This window comes from Oncorhynchus mykiss, chromosome 23, assembly GCF_057628025.1.
Source record: "Oncorhynchus mykiss isolate SJ-2025 chromosome 23, ASM5762802v1, whole genome shotgun sequence".
NCBI classification, from domain to species: Eukaryota; Metazoa; Chordata; class Actinopteri; order Salmoniformes; family Salmonidae; genus Oncorhynchus; species Oncorhynchus mykiss.
In genome coordinates, this window is record NC_143044.1 from 31,088,106 (window position 1) to 31,105,991 (window position 17,886).

At 41.2% G+C, this 17,886-nt stretch overlaps 1 protein-coding gene across 1 annotated transcript in view; it reads right to left on the reverse strand.

Moving 5' to 3' along the window:
* The window catches only part of rab40b (RAB40B, member RAS oncogene family), a 54,448-nt gene extending 39,516 nt beyond the window's left edge, over nt 1–14,932 (reverse strand). The window contains exon 1 of the mRNA XM_021581030.3: nt 13,847–14,932. Coding sequence (XP_021436705.2) covers nt 13,847–13,988 — 142 coding nt within the window. The 5' untranslated portion in view covers nt 13,989–14,932. The remainder of the gene's footprint in view (nt 1–13,846) is intronic.
* Nucleotides 14,933–17,886: the final 2,954 nt, after the last annotated feature.

The window sequence follows — 17,886 nt, forward strand, 5'->3', positions numbered from 1 at the left end:
GCCAACCTTTATTTAACCAGGTAGGCTAGTTGAGAACAAGTTCTCATTTACAACTGCGACCTGGCCAAGATTAAGCAAAGTAGTGTGAACAGACAACAACACAGAATTACACATGGAGTAAACAATAAACAAGTCAATAACACAGTAGAAAAAAAAGAGTCTATATACATTGTGTGCAAAAGGCATGAGAAGGTAGGCGAATAATTACAATTTAGCAGATTAACACTGGAGTGATAATTTATCAGATGATCATGTGCAAGTAGAGATACTGGTGCGCAAAAGAGCAGAAAAGTAAATAAATAAAAACAGTATGGGGATGAGGTAGGTAAATTGGGTGGGCTATTTACAGATGGGTGAGCAAAAGATGAGATGAGCAAAAAATAATTGTTTGACAATCAGATGAAAACATCATGACTGGTTGTGTTTATATCATATTAAAAGGTAGGCTTAAATGACAAATCTTTACTATTAAGCCCAAAGAAGTCCTATTAAATTAATAGGAATTATATATGTATTTCTATGATTGGGTCCATTAAAATTGTAATTAAATTGCATGCACACATAGAAGGTTCCAGAAGAAATTAAATCTACTTTCACCCCTGGTAACATGCATGTAAAATCCCTTTGTCATCCATGGCAAAGAACTCACAAATGAAAAGAGACAAATGGTGGTTGAATTTCATAAATCAGGCAATGGGAACAAAAAAACAACTGAAAAACAAATATACCACTTACCACTATTAAGGCAACAATTAAGAAGTTTAAAACCACTGAACAGTGGTAAACTTGCCTGGTGGAGGATACAAGTGTGTCTTGTTCCCAAATGTTGTGTGGAAGATGATTTGGGATGCAAAGAAAAGTCCAACCACAGTTGGAGAATTCCAGAACTTGGTTGCATCTTGAGGTCAGCAAGTCTCCAAATCTACAATTAGTTGCCACCTCCATGCCATTTGGAATGGTTGCCATAAAAGTCTTTATTAAGAACAACCAACACATGTAAACTCCTGGAGTTTGCTAAACGGCATTGGCACTTGGACCGGAACGGGGTGGTATGGTCATATAAGATGAAAATATAGCTCTTTGGCAACGCACTCCAGTGGTGAGTTTGGCCTTGAAAGAAGGATGCATACGCAGAAAATAACCTCATACCTACTGTCAAATATGGTTGTGGATCTTTGATGTTATGGGTCTGTTTTGCTTCCACTGGGCCTTGGGCTCTTGTTAAAGGGATTTTGGCATTTTGGTTTTGGTATCCCCAGAGTTAGATTCATTTGTGGATACCATAAATATGTCTCTGTGTCCAGTATGAAGGAAGTTAGAGGTAGTAAAACCCGAAGTCTCCCTTTAAGGTCAACAGCACCATGAACTTTACCAAGTACTATGATATTTTAGACAACGACCTGGTTGCCTCTGCCATGAGGCTGAAACTTGGCCGCAAGGGGATCTTCCAGCAAGACAATAACCCCAAGCACACATGGAAATCCACTAAGAATTGGTTAATTGATCTCAGTCTCTGGACTTGAATCCCATTTGAAAACCTGTGGTTTTAATTGAAGAGGGCAGTCCATAAGCACAGACCCAAGGATATCAAGGATCTGGAATCTGTATGAAGGAAAGATTCCTCTTAATGTGTTCTCCAACCTCATAAAACATTTTTTTTTTAAAGCCATGTGCTGTTATCCTTGGAAGGGGAGGGTGCACAAAGTATTGAAAACAGGGGTACCAATAATTTTAACACTTATTACTTGTTACAAACAACATTTTTCCCTGGGCAATTGTATTAGTATAAAAAAATATACATAAACACATTTTTGAGCATACAATATACTGTACTGTTAAGTATTTATAATGATTTAATACAGTCTTTTTGGCTCTATCTTCATCAAGGGTGCCAGTAATTTTGGAGGTGATTGTATGTAGGGGATCTCTGGCCACGAAGACGGGCTGATCTCTGGCCACGAAGACGGGCTGATCTCTGGCCACGAAGACTGGCTGATCTCTGGCCACGAAGACGGGCTGATCTCTGGCCACGGAGACGGGCTGACCTTTGGCCATGGAGACTGGCTGATCTCTGGCTACAGAGACTGGCTGATCTCTGGCTACAGAGACTGGCTGATCTCTGGCTACAGAGACTGGCTGATCTCTGGCTAAGGAGATTGGCTGATCTCTGGCTAAGGAGACTGGCTGATCTCTGGCTAAGGAGACTGGCTGATCTCTGGCCACGGAGACGGGCTGATCACTGGCTACGGAGACGGGCTGATCACAGACGGGCTTCCACTCTCTCCTTCTATTTCCTCCTATTAGTAGAGCTGACCCAGAAAACTGAGATGCGCCTTGGATCCTGTTGATTCCACATTTAGTAGCCTAACATCAACAGCAATTATTGGCCAGAGTACAGAAGGGGAAACACTGTCAGCATCCCAAATGGCACCCTATTCCCTATACAGTGCACTATTTTGTCCAGAGGCCAGTCAAAAGTAGTGCACTATTAAGGGAAAAGGGTGCCATTTGGGAAGCAGCTTTGTTTCATGCTGCTGAAAACAAGCCAAACCAGCCTGGAGGTGGAGGAAACTGTGGCTCTTATATAAACACACATCAGATTCATCATGTCCTGTGATACTAAAGAAAAACACAGCAGGGCCACAGAGAACAAACCAGGCAACCAGGATAAATTATAGTGTACAAACATCCAACAGATATCACTGGTCGAGCAAGAGAATACCCACACACCCTTCAGCTTGTGGATATGGTCCTCTATGTATAAAATTCAAGCTACAACCCAGGAAAAGTCAGACAGAACTTTTTGTTTACAATCCTAAAGTAGCAATGTAGAGATCTCAAAATAATTATGGAAAACATTTCTTAATTGGTAAAATATAGAAAATGAAATTCCTCAGAGAGAGCTTACCATGCCTCCCTAATTGTATTATCCAGAAGATCATTAATTAGATTACTTCCACTGTATAATCAGTTACATTTTGGTTTCTATTACACATTCTCAATGAGGGGTTTTATAAAGGAGTGCAATAACAGTCAGAGTATGAACACATGCATACTACCACACATACAGTTTAAGTCGGAAGTTTACATACACTTAGGTTGAAGTCATTAAAACTAATTTTTCAACCATTCCACAATTTCTTGTTAAGAAACTATAGTTTTGGCAAGTCGGTTAGGACATCTACTTTGTGCATGACACAAGTCATCATTTCACTTATAATTCACTGTACCACAATTCCAGTGGGTCAGAGGTTTGCATACACTAAGTTGACTGTGCCTTTAAACAGATTGGAAAATTCCCAAAAAGTATGTAATGGCTTTAGAAGCTTCTGATAGGCTAATTGACATAATTTGAGTCAATTGGAGGTGTACCTGTGGATGTATTTCAAGGCCTACCTTCAAACTCAGTGCCTCTTTGCTTGACATCATGTGAAAGTCAAAAGAAATCAGCCACAGACTTCCACAAGTCTGGTTCATCCTTGGGAGCAATTTCCAAACGCCTGAAGGTACCATGTTCATCTGTACAAACAATAGTACGCAAGTATAAACACCATGGGACCATGCGTCATACCGCTCAGGAAAGAGATGCGTTCTGTCTCCTAGAGATGAACGTACTTTGGTGCGAAAAGTGCAAATCAATTCCAGAACAACAGCAAAGGACCTTGTGAAGATGCTGCAGGAAACAAAAGTATCTATATCCACAGTAAATCGAGTCCTATATCGACATAACCGAAAAGGCCACTCAGCAAGGAAGAAGCCACTGCTCCAAAACAGCCATAAAAAAGCCCGACTACGGTTTGCAACTGCACATGGGGACAAAGAACTTACTTTTTGGAGAAATGTCCTCTGGTCTGATGAAACAAAATAGAACTGTTTGGCCATAATGACCATCGTTATGTTTGGAGGAAAAAGGGGGAGGCTTGCAAGCCGAAGAACACCATCCCAACCGGGAAGCACGGCGGTGGCAGCATCATGTTGTGGGGGTGCTTTGATGAAGGAGGGACTGGTGCACTTCACAAAATAGATGGTATCATGAAGAGAGGAAAATTATGTGGATATATTGAAGCAACATCTCAAGACATCAGTCAGAAAGTTAAAGCTTGGTCGCAAATGGGTCTTCAAAATGGATAATGACCCCAAGTATACTTCCAAAGTTGTGGCAAAATGGTTTAATGACAACAAAGTCAAGGTATTGGAGTGGCCATCACGAAGCCCATGACCTCAATCCCATAGAAAATTTGTGGGCAGAACTGAAAAAGCGAGTGCGATCAAGGAGGCCTACAAACCGGACTCAGTTACACCAGCTCTGTCAGGAGGAATGGGCCAAAATTCACCCAACTTATTGTAGGAAGCTTGTTGAAGGCTACCTGAAAAGTTTGACCCAAGTGAAACAATTTAAAGGCATTGCTACCAAATACTAATTGAGTCTATGTAAACTTCTGACCCACTGGGAATGGAAAGAAATCAAATCTGAAATAAATCATTAAATAAATCATAAGCCATGGGAGTTTTTCGAGCAAGAATAAAGCCGACATTTGAGTTGTAAGACATGTATAAAAGCAACAGATATCATTAATAAGAAGGGGCTAGAAGCATCTTATATGGTGAGTTGCCGGGTGGCTTGGACAGTCAAGTCCCATTCTATTGTGGAGGTTCTTAATTCTTCCTGCTGCAGAGGATATGGCTGGGACAATGCTGGGGAAAAAGGCCAAAAAACTGTACAGACAATGTCTTCATCAAACAACACTGTTTCACAATACTTCAGTGACATGGCAGGAGATGTTTTGAAACAATTACTGCTTCGCATACAAGCCAGTGAATTCTATGCGTTACAGCTGGATGAGTCAACAGACGTGGCGGGCCAGGCACAGCTCCTGGTATATGTCCGTTACATTTATGGAGGGTCAATTAAGGAAGACATCCTCTTCTGTAAACCACTGAAAACCAGGACAACAGGAGAGGATATTTTTGAAGTACTGGACAGCTTTGTGACATCAAATGGACTTTGGTGGTCAAGATGTGTTGGTATCTGTACTGATGGATCTGTTGGTATCTGTACTGATGGTGCAAAAGCCATGACAGGGAGACATTGTGGAGTAGTAATGCGCATGCAAGCAGTTGCTCCCGACGCCACTTGGGTACACTGCAACATCGAGAGGCTCTTGCTGCCAAGGAAATGCCTGACAGCTTGAAATACGTTTTGGACACTACAGTGAAAATGCTTAACTTTGTTAAAGCAAGGCCCCGAACTCTCGTGTATTTTCTGCATTATGCAATGATTTGGGCAGTGACCATGTAACACTTTTACAACATATAGAAGTGCGCTGGTTATCAAGGGGCAAAGTATTGACACGTTTTTTTAAATTGAGAGACGAGCTTAAAGTTTTCTTTACTGACCATAATTTTCACTTGTCTGACTGTCACGTTCTGACCTTTATTTCCTTTGTTTTGTATTTATTTAGTATGGTCAGGGCGTGAGTTGGGTGGGCAGTCTATGTTTGTTTTTCTAGGTTTTGGGTACTTCTATGTTTCGGCCTAGTATGGTTCTCAATCAGAGGCAGGTGTCATTAGTTGTCTCTGATTGAGAATCATACTTAGGTAGCCTGGGTTTCACTGTGTGTTTGTGGGGGATTGTTCCTGTCTCTGTGTTTTGCACCAGATAGGGCTGTTTTTGGTTTTCCACGTTTATTGTTTTTGTAGTGTTTGTGTTTATCGTTTTTATTAAACATGAATCAATATAACCACGCTGCGTTTTGGTCCGCCTCTACTTCACCACAGGAAAACCCTTACACTGACAGCTTGCATGATGACGAGTTTCTCACACAACTGGCCTATCTGCTTGATCTGAATCTAGGATTGCAGGGACTCTCCACAACTATATTCAATGTGCGGGACAAAATTGAGGCTATGATTAAGAAGTTGGAGCTCTTTTCTGTCTGCATTAACAAGGACAACACACAGGTCTTTCCATCATTGTATTATTTTTTTGTGTGCAAATGAACTCAAGCTTACAGACAATGTCAAATGTGATATAGTGAAGCACCTGAGTGAGCTGGGTGCGTAATTACACAGGTACTTTCCCGAAACAGATGACACAAACAAACTGGATTCGTTATCCCTTTCATGCCCTGCCTCCAGTTCACTTACTGATATCTGAACATTTCTGGATAGGGCTGCGCTCAGACTTTGTTTGCCTTGGCATATTGCGCTGTTAAGAAACTGATGCCCTTTGCAACCACCTACCTATGTGAGAGTGGATTCTGTATGTAAACTTCTGACTTCAACTGTAAATAAAGGTTCAAATTGGAAGAAAAAGTCAAACCTCTGGTGAGTTATTCACTATTTGTTTATGAACATATAAGGTTTTATATGTAAGATGGCTAAATAATTATTGATTATTGTTATATTATTATTTGTGCCCTGGTCCTATAAGAGCTCTTTGTCACTTCCCACGAGCCGGGTTGTGACAAAAACACACACTCATTCTTATGTTTAACAAATGTATTGTATAGTGTGTGTGTGTGGCAGGCTTACAATATGGCAAAAAACTACATTTGAGAGTGTGCTGACCCTGGTGCTAGAGAGGGTACGCAGCTGGAGGTTGAATGTTTGAAGGGGTACTTGACTATAAAAAGTTTGGGAACCACTGCTCTAGATGATGACGCTTGGCATTGTTCTAACTAGAACATTAGGAAAAAACACTAACAGAGAAAATAAGGTAATTAACAGTTAACTAAGATCCTCTGAGGAAAACGGGGTTGCATCCCAAATAGCACCCTATCCCCAATATAGTGCACTACTTTTGACCAGGACCCATAAGGAATAGGGTGCCATTTGGGACTCAAGTCTGACTGCCTTTCATACAGCTCCCTCTAGGAATCAGTCAAACAAACATCAGTTAGATAAACAAACACTGATGATGATTATAATGATGTCTTGCATTTATAGCCTATAACACTTTCCCTGAATCACAAAAGTACTTCACATTGAATGTTGGGAACTCCCTCTCAGAGGCGTGTTAATAGGGTGAAACTTTCCAGACCTGGGTTCAAATACTATTTAAAATGAATGAATTATTTTCCCATACATTCCGAAGTAAGTATTCAGATAACCTACATTTGAAAATGTATTTGGAAATACTATAGTAATACACTTGGAAAGTATTTGAAAATACTCAAACACAATACTCAAACACAGTATTTGGAAATAGTATTTGAAATATGTATTTGAAAAGACTTTCAAATACAATTTGGAAGACATACAATTAGGAAGACAATTTTTTTAAATTCAAATACTCAAATAAAACTACTTGTTTTGGGTTGTGAATTTGAAAATACTCAAATACACAGAAAAAAGTATTTAAAATAAAACATACTCAAATACACCTGTATTTGAACCCAGGTGTTACACTTTCTGACAGTTGCAGAGCAGAAAAAACACTACATAGAAAAAAAGACTACCTGTGTTCCAAATGGCACCTTATTCCCAACACAGTGCGCTACGTTTGGGCTGAGCCCAAAGGAGTGCACTGTATAGGGAATAGAGTGCCATTTTGGGATACAAACACTGTAAAACACTGCATAACAATGTTCTGTGCTACATGCAATAATAGACTCATGTCAGCTCGATAACATTCCATTGCTACTGGCGGGGACTCTGAAAGTAAGCAGACTGAATGCTCCCCTGCTGGGCTGTGCTGCTCTCCACTTGCAACTAGCCAGCCAGTCAGACTCACATGCCACCATTTAAAAATACAAAGGTATGTTGACACCCCTTGAAATGAGTGGATTTGGCTATTTCAGCCACACCCATTGCTGATAGGTGTATAGAATTGAGCACACATCCATGCAATCTCCATAGACAAACATTGGCAGTAGGAGCTTCATGAAATGGGTTTCCATGGCCGAGCGCTGCACACAAGCCTAAGATCACCATGCGCAATGCCACAAGCGTCGGCTGGAGTGGTGAATCACGCTTCATCCATCTGGCTGTCAAACGGACAAATCTCTCACACACACACACAGAGAGAGAGGGACTGAGCTAACTGTTAATAAAGCCAGTATTCATTGAGGAGCAGCAAGTCTTTCCATAGTGCAAGACCCATCATCCAGGCAGGGGAGCAGAGGCAGCTACATTGTTGCTTTAGCAATTGTTGCTATGTACCAGAGTTTAAGCAGAGACAGAACTCCTCTCTCCTAATATCTAGACTCCCATCTCTCTCTCACCATCTCCCCATTCCTTTGCCTCTCTTTCAATGTCTCTCTCTCACTCAGACACCTTAACTGGAGTCGGTGCTGGATCAAACAGTTGACGAGAATGACACCATTTATTACTGAACACTGAGCAGTCGTCATATCAACATATTTCAACACTCTCATTCCATTGAATGAGACACTAAACCCGAAGTCCAAACATTTATTTACAGACACTGGCCCAGACTGTCTTAAGTCAGTGAATAGGCCCTGATATCAAGACAATGGCCACTATAGGGCCCATAGGGCTCTGGTCAAAACGGGGCCCATAGGGCCCTGGTCAAAACGGGGCACATAGGGCCCTGGTCAAAACGGGGCCCATAGGGCTCTGGTCAAAACGGGGCCCATAGGGCTCTGGTCAAAACGGGGCCCATAGGGCTCTGGTCAAAACGGGGCCCATAGGGCTCTGGTCAAAACGGGGCACATAGGGCCCTGGTCAAAACGGGGCCCATAGGGAGCTGGTCAAAACGGAGCCCATAGGGCTCTGGTCAAAAATAGTGCACTACACTCCCCTACGTATTTATTTGAACAGTGAAGCTAAACTGTAGAGGTGCGTGGGTAAAATCACTGGGGAAGACAAGCCAGGGAAAAAGCCATATTACAACCTACTGTATATTTTGTGATAATTGCATTGTTTGCTCTATAACCTGTTCGTTCATATGCCTTGCCCCCGTGATATAAAGGCCTAGAGGTCAAGACAATAAGAAGACAGTGGCAGAATAAATTCAATCACACCTTTGTTTCATCACAAAACCGGAGAGCAACCTCTGTTCGGTGAAGTCCACAAAACATATTGCATGTAACAAACAGTTACATGACCTACAACATCGTCAAGCAAGTTTTCGGACTACAAACAACTATTGATTTAGAACACCGGAGATTTACTGCACATCGCAAAGAAAACAGGAGTTGACTCCACTATTCCAGCACCATTTCAACTTCAACATCATCAAATCACCTCTGCTTAGTCTAATACAGTGACAACTAAAAGATTCCAAAAACCATTTAGTCCAGTCAACGTAGGCTAAATAAGTAGAAAAACAGGTTTACTCACCCTACTTGTTGAGAAACGCCAACGCTATCCTCCACTTTTTCATGTTGCCAAAACGGTCTATGACTCCGTCATACAGTACACAGTTTTTGTTGTCCTAAGCTACCTGGATAAAATGCTTGCTCTCTAGCCTAACTTCCTTTCATGGGCAATGATTAGCCAGCTAGTTAACATTAGCCTACTACATCTAGCTACATATTGAACTTCCATCCTATGAATTTATGGTTGGATCAGAAACGCCGTTATAATCATTGGCCAGTACAGAGAATTAAGTAAAACCACAAGTCCAAATCCCTATCTCCGTCCATGGCTAAATTAGGAAAGGGCGAATTTTAGCTATCTAGCTAGCCACTGGAGGACAATTTTTCTGTCAATGACATTTGGCTATTGATGTGATGTGATTGGTGTGAAGGCAAGTCCAAACTGGCTTCTCTTGACACTTTTTTTGGTGCGACGGGACCATTCACAGTTGAACTCACTCTGTTTAGCTCAACGCTGATGGGCTGTTATTGTATTTAAAAAATGATCAAGGGAGGCTGGCTTCCCTTGCATTCAATGCTCCAGGCGGCAGCAAAATCGTACTCTTTTTGACCAAACAGCATCACGTAGATGGGCTACACATACAAAGACAGAGGGGCGCTGTTTCACTTGCCTGGATACTTTCTCCTGGGAGATACATTCAGCCTCTTGCGAATAGAAGGCACATTATGAAACACAGAGACGAAAGATAAATAATCTTGTTATGTTTTTTTCTTGGTCCGCTTTTTGGGGAAGCCTAGCTTCCCTTGGCATCCATGAATACATGTGACTGAAGCTACATATTTTAATGTGGCTCCATACTCCAGTATTTTAGATTTGAGATCAAATGTTTCATATGAGGTGATAGTACAGAATGTCACCTTTTATTTGAGGGTATTTTCATACATATCTATTTTACCATTTTACTTTATGTATCTAGTCCCCCCATTTGAAGGTGTATTAAAGCAGTAAAGTTTAGTATTTGGTCCCATATTCCTAACACACCATGACGACATCAAACTTGTGACTACAAACTTGTTGGCTGCATTTGCCATTTGTTTTGGTTGTTTCGGATTATGATGCGCCCAATAGAAATGAATGGTAAATAAATGAGTGTGTCATTTTGCAACTTTCTCACTTATCATTATTCACGATTCATTCGTCATTATCCATAATCCTGGTAACAGCAACATTAATGTAGAAGTGTTCAGAAACATATTATATTCTTATTTACAATAAAAGTGCACAATACATGTCCACTAATAAATAAGCCACAAATAGGCCTACCATAACAGCCGCCACTTCATAAACGTACCTGTGTGACTATATCTAATAGGCCAGTTGTATGGGAACACTGTATATCAACCAGACCAAAGGACAACACAGAGGTTACCAGAGTACACAGAGAGGACTTCACTTTGTAGTGCTCTCCCCAGGCCTGGAACTATAACAGTCAGTCCCTGAGGTAAGCTCTCCCTTAAACAACTAACAGAGTAGGATGGCGTTTCCCCTAGACGTTGATTCAAGTTCAGTTTTGTGTTTCCCCTAATGGTTATGGTAGAGTTTTGGATAAGATAAGATGTACTTTATTGTGTATTAACAATGTGTCTTTATGCCCACAACACAATAATTGGTTCATGCCCTGCAGCAGCTGTTATTTTTCCCCTCCGAATTCTTCTGTCAATTTGTGTGCTGGATGTTGTGGAGATGCAGTAACTGAGGTATTGACTTATCAGAACACATTGGTGTGGGCTTTGCATGATTAGCTGTCTGATGCCTGAGCTGTCTTCAACCAACGCTGGAGAGAGTTTTCTCTAGGTTGCAGAAACAAGCTTGGACATGCCTCTGAAATCGCATCTACAGTGCCTTCAGAAAGTATTCACACCCCTAGACTTTTTCCACATTTTCTTGTGTTACAGCCTGAATTTCAAATGTATAAAAGGTTGTTTTTTTGTTACTGGCCTACACACATTACCCCATAATGTCAAAGTGGAATAATATTTTTATAATTTTGAAATGTCTGGAGTCAATAAGTATCCAACCCCTTTGTTATATGGCAAGCCTAAATAAGGTAAATTTAAAAATATATATATTTTTACAAATCACAAAATCAAAGTCACATACTTAGTTGCATGGCCTAACTCTGTGTGCAATACTAGAGCCATGACTACATGGAGCTCTATTCCACATCAGGCAACTGAATCAAGCAGTAGAATCAGATTTAAAAAGCAGGTAAAAATACACCTTATGGAACAGTGGGGACTGTGAAGTAACACAAACATAGGCACAGACACATGCATACACACACATGATAACATACACAGCATACTGAAAGCTGTATTCGCTGCCAAAGGTGCTTCTACAAAGCATTGACTCAGGAGTGTGAATGTAAATGAGATATTTTTGCATTTCATTTTCAATACATTTGCAAACAGTTCTAAAAACATGTTTTCCATTTGTCATTATGGGGTATTGTGTGTAGATTTGTGAGATTAAAAAAAATATTTAATCAATTTTGAATTCAGGCTGTAACACAACAAAATGTGGAATAAGTCAAAGGGTATGAATACCTTCTGAAGGCCCTGTACCTACCACCTTTAGGGTGTTATACTCAAGTTACGCATTGTGGTGAAAAGCAACTGGTGGTGAGACATACGGCTACATGACCAAAAGTATGTGGACACCTACTCGTCGAACATCTCATTCCAAATTCATGGGCATTAATATGGAGTTGGTCCCCCCTTTGTTGCTAAAACAGCCTCCACTCTTCTTGGAAGGTTTTCCACTAGATGTTGGAACATTGCTGCGGGGACTTGCTTTCAATCAGCCACAAGAGCATTAGTGAGGTCGGGCACTGATGTTAGCAGATTAGGCCTGGCTCGCAGTCAGCGTTCCAATTCATCCCAAAGGTGTTCGATGGGGTTGAGGTAAAGGCTCTGTGCAGGCCAGTCAAGTTCACACCGATCTCGACAAACCATTTATGTATGGACCTCGCTTTGTGCACGGGAGCATTGTCATGCAAAAACAGGAAAAGGCTTTCCCCAGTTGGAAGCACAGAATCATCTAGAATGCCATTGTATGTTGTAGCATTAAGATTACGGGGCCTATTCCTCATCCACCAAACTTTACAGTTGGCACTATGCATTGGGGCAGGTAGCGTTCTCCTGGCATCCGCCAAACCTAGATTAGTCCGTCAGATTGCCAGATGGTGAAGAGTGATTCATCACTCCAGAGAACTGCTCCAAAATCCAATGGCGGCGAGCTTTACACCGCTCCAGCCTGTGTGCGGTAGCTCGGCAATGGAAACCTATTTCATGAAACTCCCGATGAACAGTTATTGTGCTGATGTTGCTTCCAGAGGCAGTTTGGAACTCTGTAGTAAATGTTGCAATCGAGGACAAATTTACGCGCTATGCGCTTCAGCACTCGGCGGTCCCGTTCTGTGAGCTTGTGTGGCCTACCACTTTGCGGCTGAGCCGTTGTTGCTCCTAGACGTTTCTACTTCAAAATAACAGCACTTACAGTTGACCGGGGCAGCTCTAGCAGGGCAGAAATTTGACAAACTGACTTGTTGGAAAGGTGGCGTCCTATAACGTTGCCACATTGAACGTTTCTGAGCTCTTCAGTATGGGCCATTCTACTGCCAATGTTTGTCTGTGGAGATTGCATGGCTGTGTGCTCAATTTTATACACCTGTCAACAACGGGTGTGGCTGAAATAGGCGAATCCACTAATTTGAAGGGGTGTCCACATGCTTTTGTATATGTTGTGGTACATATGCCCAAGCTTTTATTACACTCCTTTTATGTGGAACTGCACCAAAAAAAAAATTATCAAACGCATAAGTATCCTTACACCTCTGAAGACTAACCTCTTCCATGCCGGTCATTATTTCTGAACACTCAAAAACTTGTTTCTCCACCGACAGTTGGATAAGGGGAACGATGGGGTGTTAACACTTGATGGAGACTAGAGATCCTGACTGCCAATGTGTCCACCCTGAGACATGCCATTACGTTAATATCCCCAGTAATAAAACACCTATGATTTTTTTTCCTAGAGAAGAGGTGGGTGACATCTAAGTCCATATGTCCTGTCACTCATCCATGTACCCTAAAGGCACCATATACCCTAAATAGGGCACTGGTCTGAAGTAGTGCACTATCGGGTGCCAATTGGGATGCACACTTACTCTCAGATGTCCAAGATGACATGTCCAGTCTTGGTATTGGTCCACTAATCCTAAATATAACCCTTTAAACCTAAAGAATGTGCACTGGCTAGCTAAAGCGTGACGACCACAATGCTTTTCGGGGCTCTAATGACACGGACCATCCAGAACAAGCTGTGCATAAAACGTACTGTGTGTGACCACTTGTTTGTTGTGCAATAAAAACATTGAAAAAAAGTTCTATATTATCGAGTCCTGGTAATCTTCAATATTTTCTATAAATACATGTTTGAAATGAAAATATGTCATTTGTTTGTTTATAGTTCTGGCTGCCGTTGTATACTGGACACTCACCCATGTTGTAGCCATACGGAGACTCGCTGGCTCCGTCCTGGAGGCTCGCCAGTATCTCCCCCTTTCCCACATCGCTGTCTCCCACCAGGAGAAACTTAAGCAGAAAATCGTAAGCCTTGACGGGGCTGGTTCTGTGGTTCATCCTCGCGGTGAAGAATGATTATGTTCCATCATGGAACAACTTGTACAAGACTGTTCAATCACTTTTATTTCTCTTCCAACTCAAGATTTGAGCTGTGTGACGCACGAATTAAAGTAGCAAAGAAGCGAGTCAAGTTGAATCTGGTGTTCTTTGACAGTTCATCCAGTGGATGGCCTTATATTATCAGTCATAATTCATCTCTGGGAACTCTATCCATTTATATCCATTTAGAATAAATGCATCAAACACAGATTTGAAGTCTCCTAAAATAGGAATTTGAATGAAAGCTACAAATGTCAACTTTGCCAACGAAAGTGACAACACAATGTAACATAAACAATTATACAAATTAGCCTACATCTACAGTGTGTTCCACTGTAACATTAAAGCTTGCCGCTCACGCCGAACCTGTCCCAGTGTTCAAATCGTCATTCCACAAATCCTCCATTCCCGCTACCGTGCCTTGAAAGTACTATACGTACCATACCAAGTACCATACTTGTTATAACGCTGTATTGTACCGCCAGCCAGCCACACTGTTCCGCAGCTCTCTCTGATCTCTGTCGTTTCCTGTCCCCAGTAGCGGCAGAGTCTCGAGTTTTACACGGTTATGGTTGGCTCATCCACCGGGTTGCTAGGGCAGTCTTGTGTCGGTAGTAGGCTAGTCGCTGCAAACGTCTGTCAAAATCCCCATATAGGCCTACCCATTTGATTCCATAGGGGGTGTGGTTACCATTGGTAGCCAAGTTTTGTGCGGTTTGAGCTGGAATCCACCCTATCACTGATTTGAGGTCAGTGTTCGTGATTTTAATCCCGTAGGAAGGGATAGGATGACGGCTGGTTGAACTGATTCCGGGTCAGTGTTTGCAGATGTACGCAGCAGCCGCTGGTTAGCAACAGCCAGCATGGCTCGGTTTGTGTTTGTTGTTGTTTTGGCTGGGCACGATTTCTGATTTCTGACGTAGCGCAGAACACCTCGGAGGATTTAGGGACATTAGGCTATTCTATTCAGACAACAATGGCGCAGTCAGCCACGCTCCAAAACAACAGCACATAACAGAGAAAAACAGTTACAATCATTTTGACAAGGGAATTATAATGAAAAACCGGATTAAAACTTGATCAATAATAGTATTACCTAATTTAATGGATTACGTTTTCCCTAAGAAAAACAGTATGAGACAATAGGCTACATAGCCTATACAGTACATGATTCAAGAAAAATACAACTGCACCATTATTAATGAAGGGCTGTTTACATGTGATTTACTGCTCAATAGGAATATAACATATTAGGCTGCTCTTGTCCTGTAAATAGGCTATCATACAATGATGGAGGTATTCTAATACCCAAACGAGACAGTGTAGCCTACATTCATCAGTGAGTAAACATTGCATTGCGCAGCAGTACAATATTGTTTACACAGTGTAGTGGATGGATGCCGCGGGTCTGTTGATCAGATGGGTTATGTAACAATAAGAGAGGAGCTGCCTTCTGGCGCCAGTTCCAACTCCACTGTGGCCATTGCGTAATTGCACACCAGGCACCAGACTATGGATGGATTCGAGGAATGAATACAGACATGGACATATTTTGTACCCTAATTACAAATTCGTTATTAGCCTACAACATCAATGGTATGGGACATAATGTACAAGATAATAAAACATTGCTGGTAGCCTATTTTACTGAATTTATATTGTGAAATTGAGATAGTTTAAAGAAAATAAGATTCGACTTAAATTTGACAGAATTTCTTAAATGTTCTGTTCATCGCTTTTATTTGAGTGGTAATTTTTTTATTTGCTCATATTACATCAGATAATATCGTCCACTACCCGAGTTCATTAGTGCGCCACAGTTTTTGAGTGCGTCTACCAGCAATGATTACGCTTAATCTACTGCCCTCGGGTGGTGTATTGTCGGTAGTACACATAATACATTTGCAACATTCTAGATGCAAAGTTCAGATGGATACGTGTACGGGTTTTTTTCATATACAGTGCCTTCAGAATGTATTCACACCCCATTACTTTTTCCACATTTTGTTGTGTTACAGCCTGAATTTATAACTTTGAGATTTTGTGTCACTGATCTACACACAATACCCCATAATGTCAAAGTGGAATTTTGTTTGTAGAACATTTTCTACATTAATACAACATTTAAAGCTGAAATATCTTGAGTCAATAAGTATTAAAGTTATGGTAAGTCCTGTGGCGACCCTTCATTTTTGGGGGGCCCTGTTTTGCATGTTATTTTGGCATTAATACGTGTCCCATATCAGTTTGTAAACAATGTAAAAAAATATGTATATAATTGACTTAATGAAGCTGCACACAAACATGGTCTCTTTTTTGCTTTCTTGAGTAAGGCAGCTCCAAAATAGAGGTGTTTCAGCCTAACTCAGTGTTTTCTGTGGTGGTGGGGCAGTCAGCAGAGTGTAGGGGGTTGGTAATGTTCTCTAGTTGCGCCGTGATTGGCTCAGTGTTCTGTCACTCATGGGGACACTACGTCACCGCAAAATCTACGGGGAGAGCTCAAAAATTCAAGCCCCTTGGGTGCTGCCATAGTTACATTAGAAGTGCCCATCCAAGAAGGCTCAAGGTCATTGGCCACAGATAAAATTATGTCAAATCACGTGATATCTACAGTAGCTTTGATTGGACATCATACTTTCAAAATCTTAGCTAGCAGTCATCATCATGAATCAAGTCAACAATCTACTGGCAAATCCTTTTCAATCCTTGTCATTTGAAGATTAATAATGAAGAGAAATTATAGATAAAACGTATCGGTGCTAATTGGCCATTGGATATAAACATTACACAAGTTGGAAATCACAAATTCAACAATGTGTGGTTTGGCTAACTGAAGCATTGCAAAACAATCACTAGCCTGCTATTCAATGGAGTGGATGTGCGGTAAAAGTCTGGGTATAAGGGTCTCTTTTCCAAGCTTAAAAGGATAAACATTCAACATTGGCCATGCTGTCAACCCAGCATGACTTCTGCCGCTTTCAAAACAACTGGAAACTTGGAACTGGAAAATCTCAGACTTCAGTGAGTTCCAGACAAGGAACGCTGAAAAAACTAGCTCTGACGGGGAAAATATGTTTTTAACGGTCTTCCAACTCGGAATTCCAAGTTGGGAACTCGGGCCTCTTTCTAGAGCTCCGACCTAAAGATCACTAAAGTCGTCATTTGACCTTGTTTTTTTCACTGTTCATAAATCCAGAGAATGCCAGACTGATGACAAAGTTTGATGGCAAAATTTGCCCACGATGGACCGCCGCGCCACCTTCCTGTTCAAGTGAGAACAGCACAACAAGGTGAGTCCAAACATGGCTCAGGGATTTCACCATGAGGACAATGGCGATATGAACAAGGCCAGCGTCATCTGATTTACATCTCCAACATTTGCTGTCGGTTGTCATTTTTGCCTTGTGCATTTTAGAGGGAGACCAGTAAGATCTATTCATTATATTATACTAAACAATTTGTGTTTTGGACTCTGCCCTTTCTAAAAAAAAAAATCCCATTCAATTTCTTGTATATTAATCTTCAAATCTTTACCCCATTTTCCCCTTAAGAAAATTGAACGGGATCTTAAGCACTTACACATTCGTAACTTATTGTACTAATTCGAATTTGTAACATAAGAATTTCAGGATTTACATTTTTTTTTGCAGGGTGTTACATGTCATACGAACTGGATGACGTAGTACACAATTGTACACCATTTTCGGGGTCCAGTTTTGGCTCATGAGGGCTATTTTCCAAACTACTGGCTAAAATTATAGAAAACCTCTGTAGCATCACTTTAAGGGAAGATGTAGTCCCCTTGTTTTTTTTGTTTAAGAATTTATACACCCTCACTACCAGGTGTAACTCTATG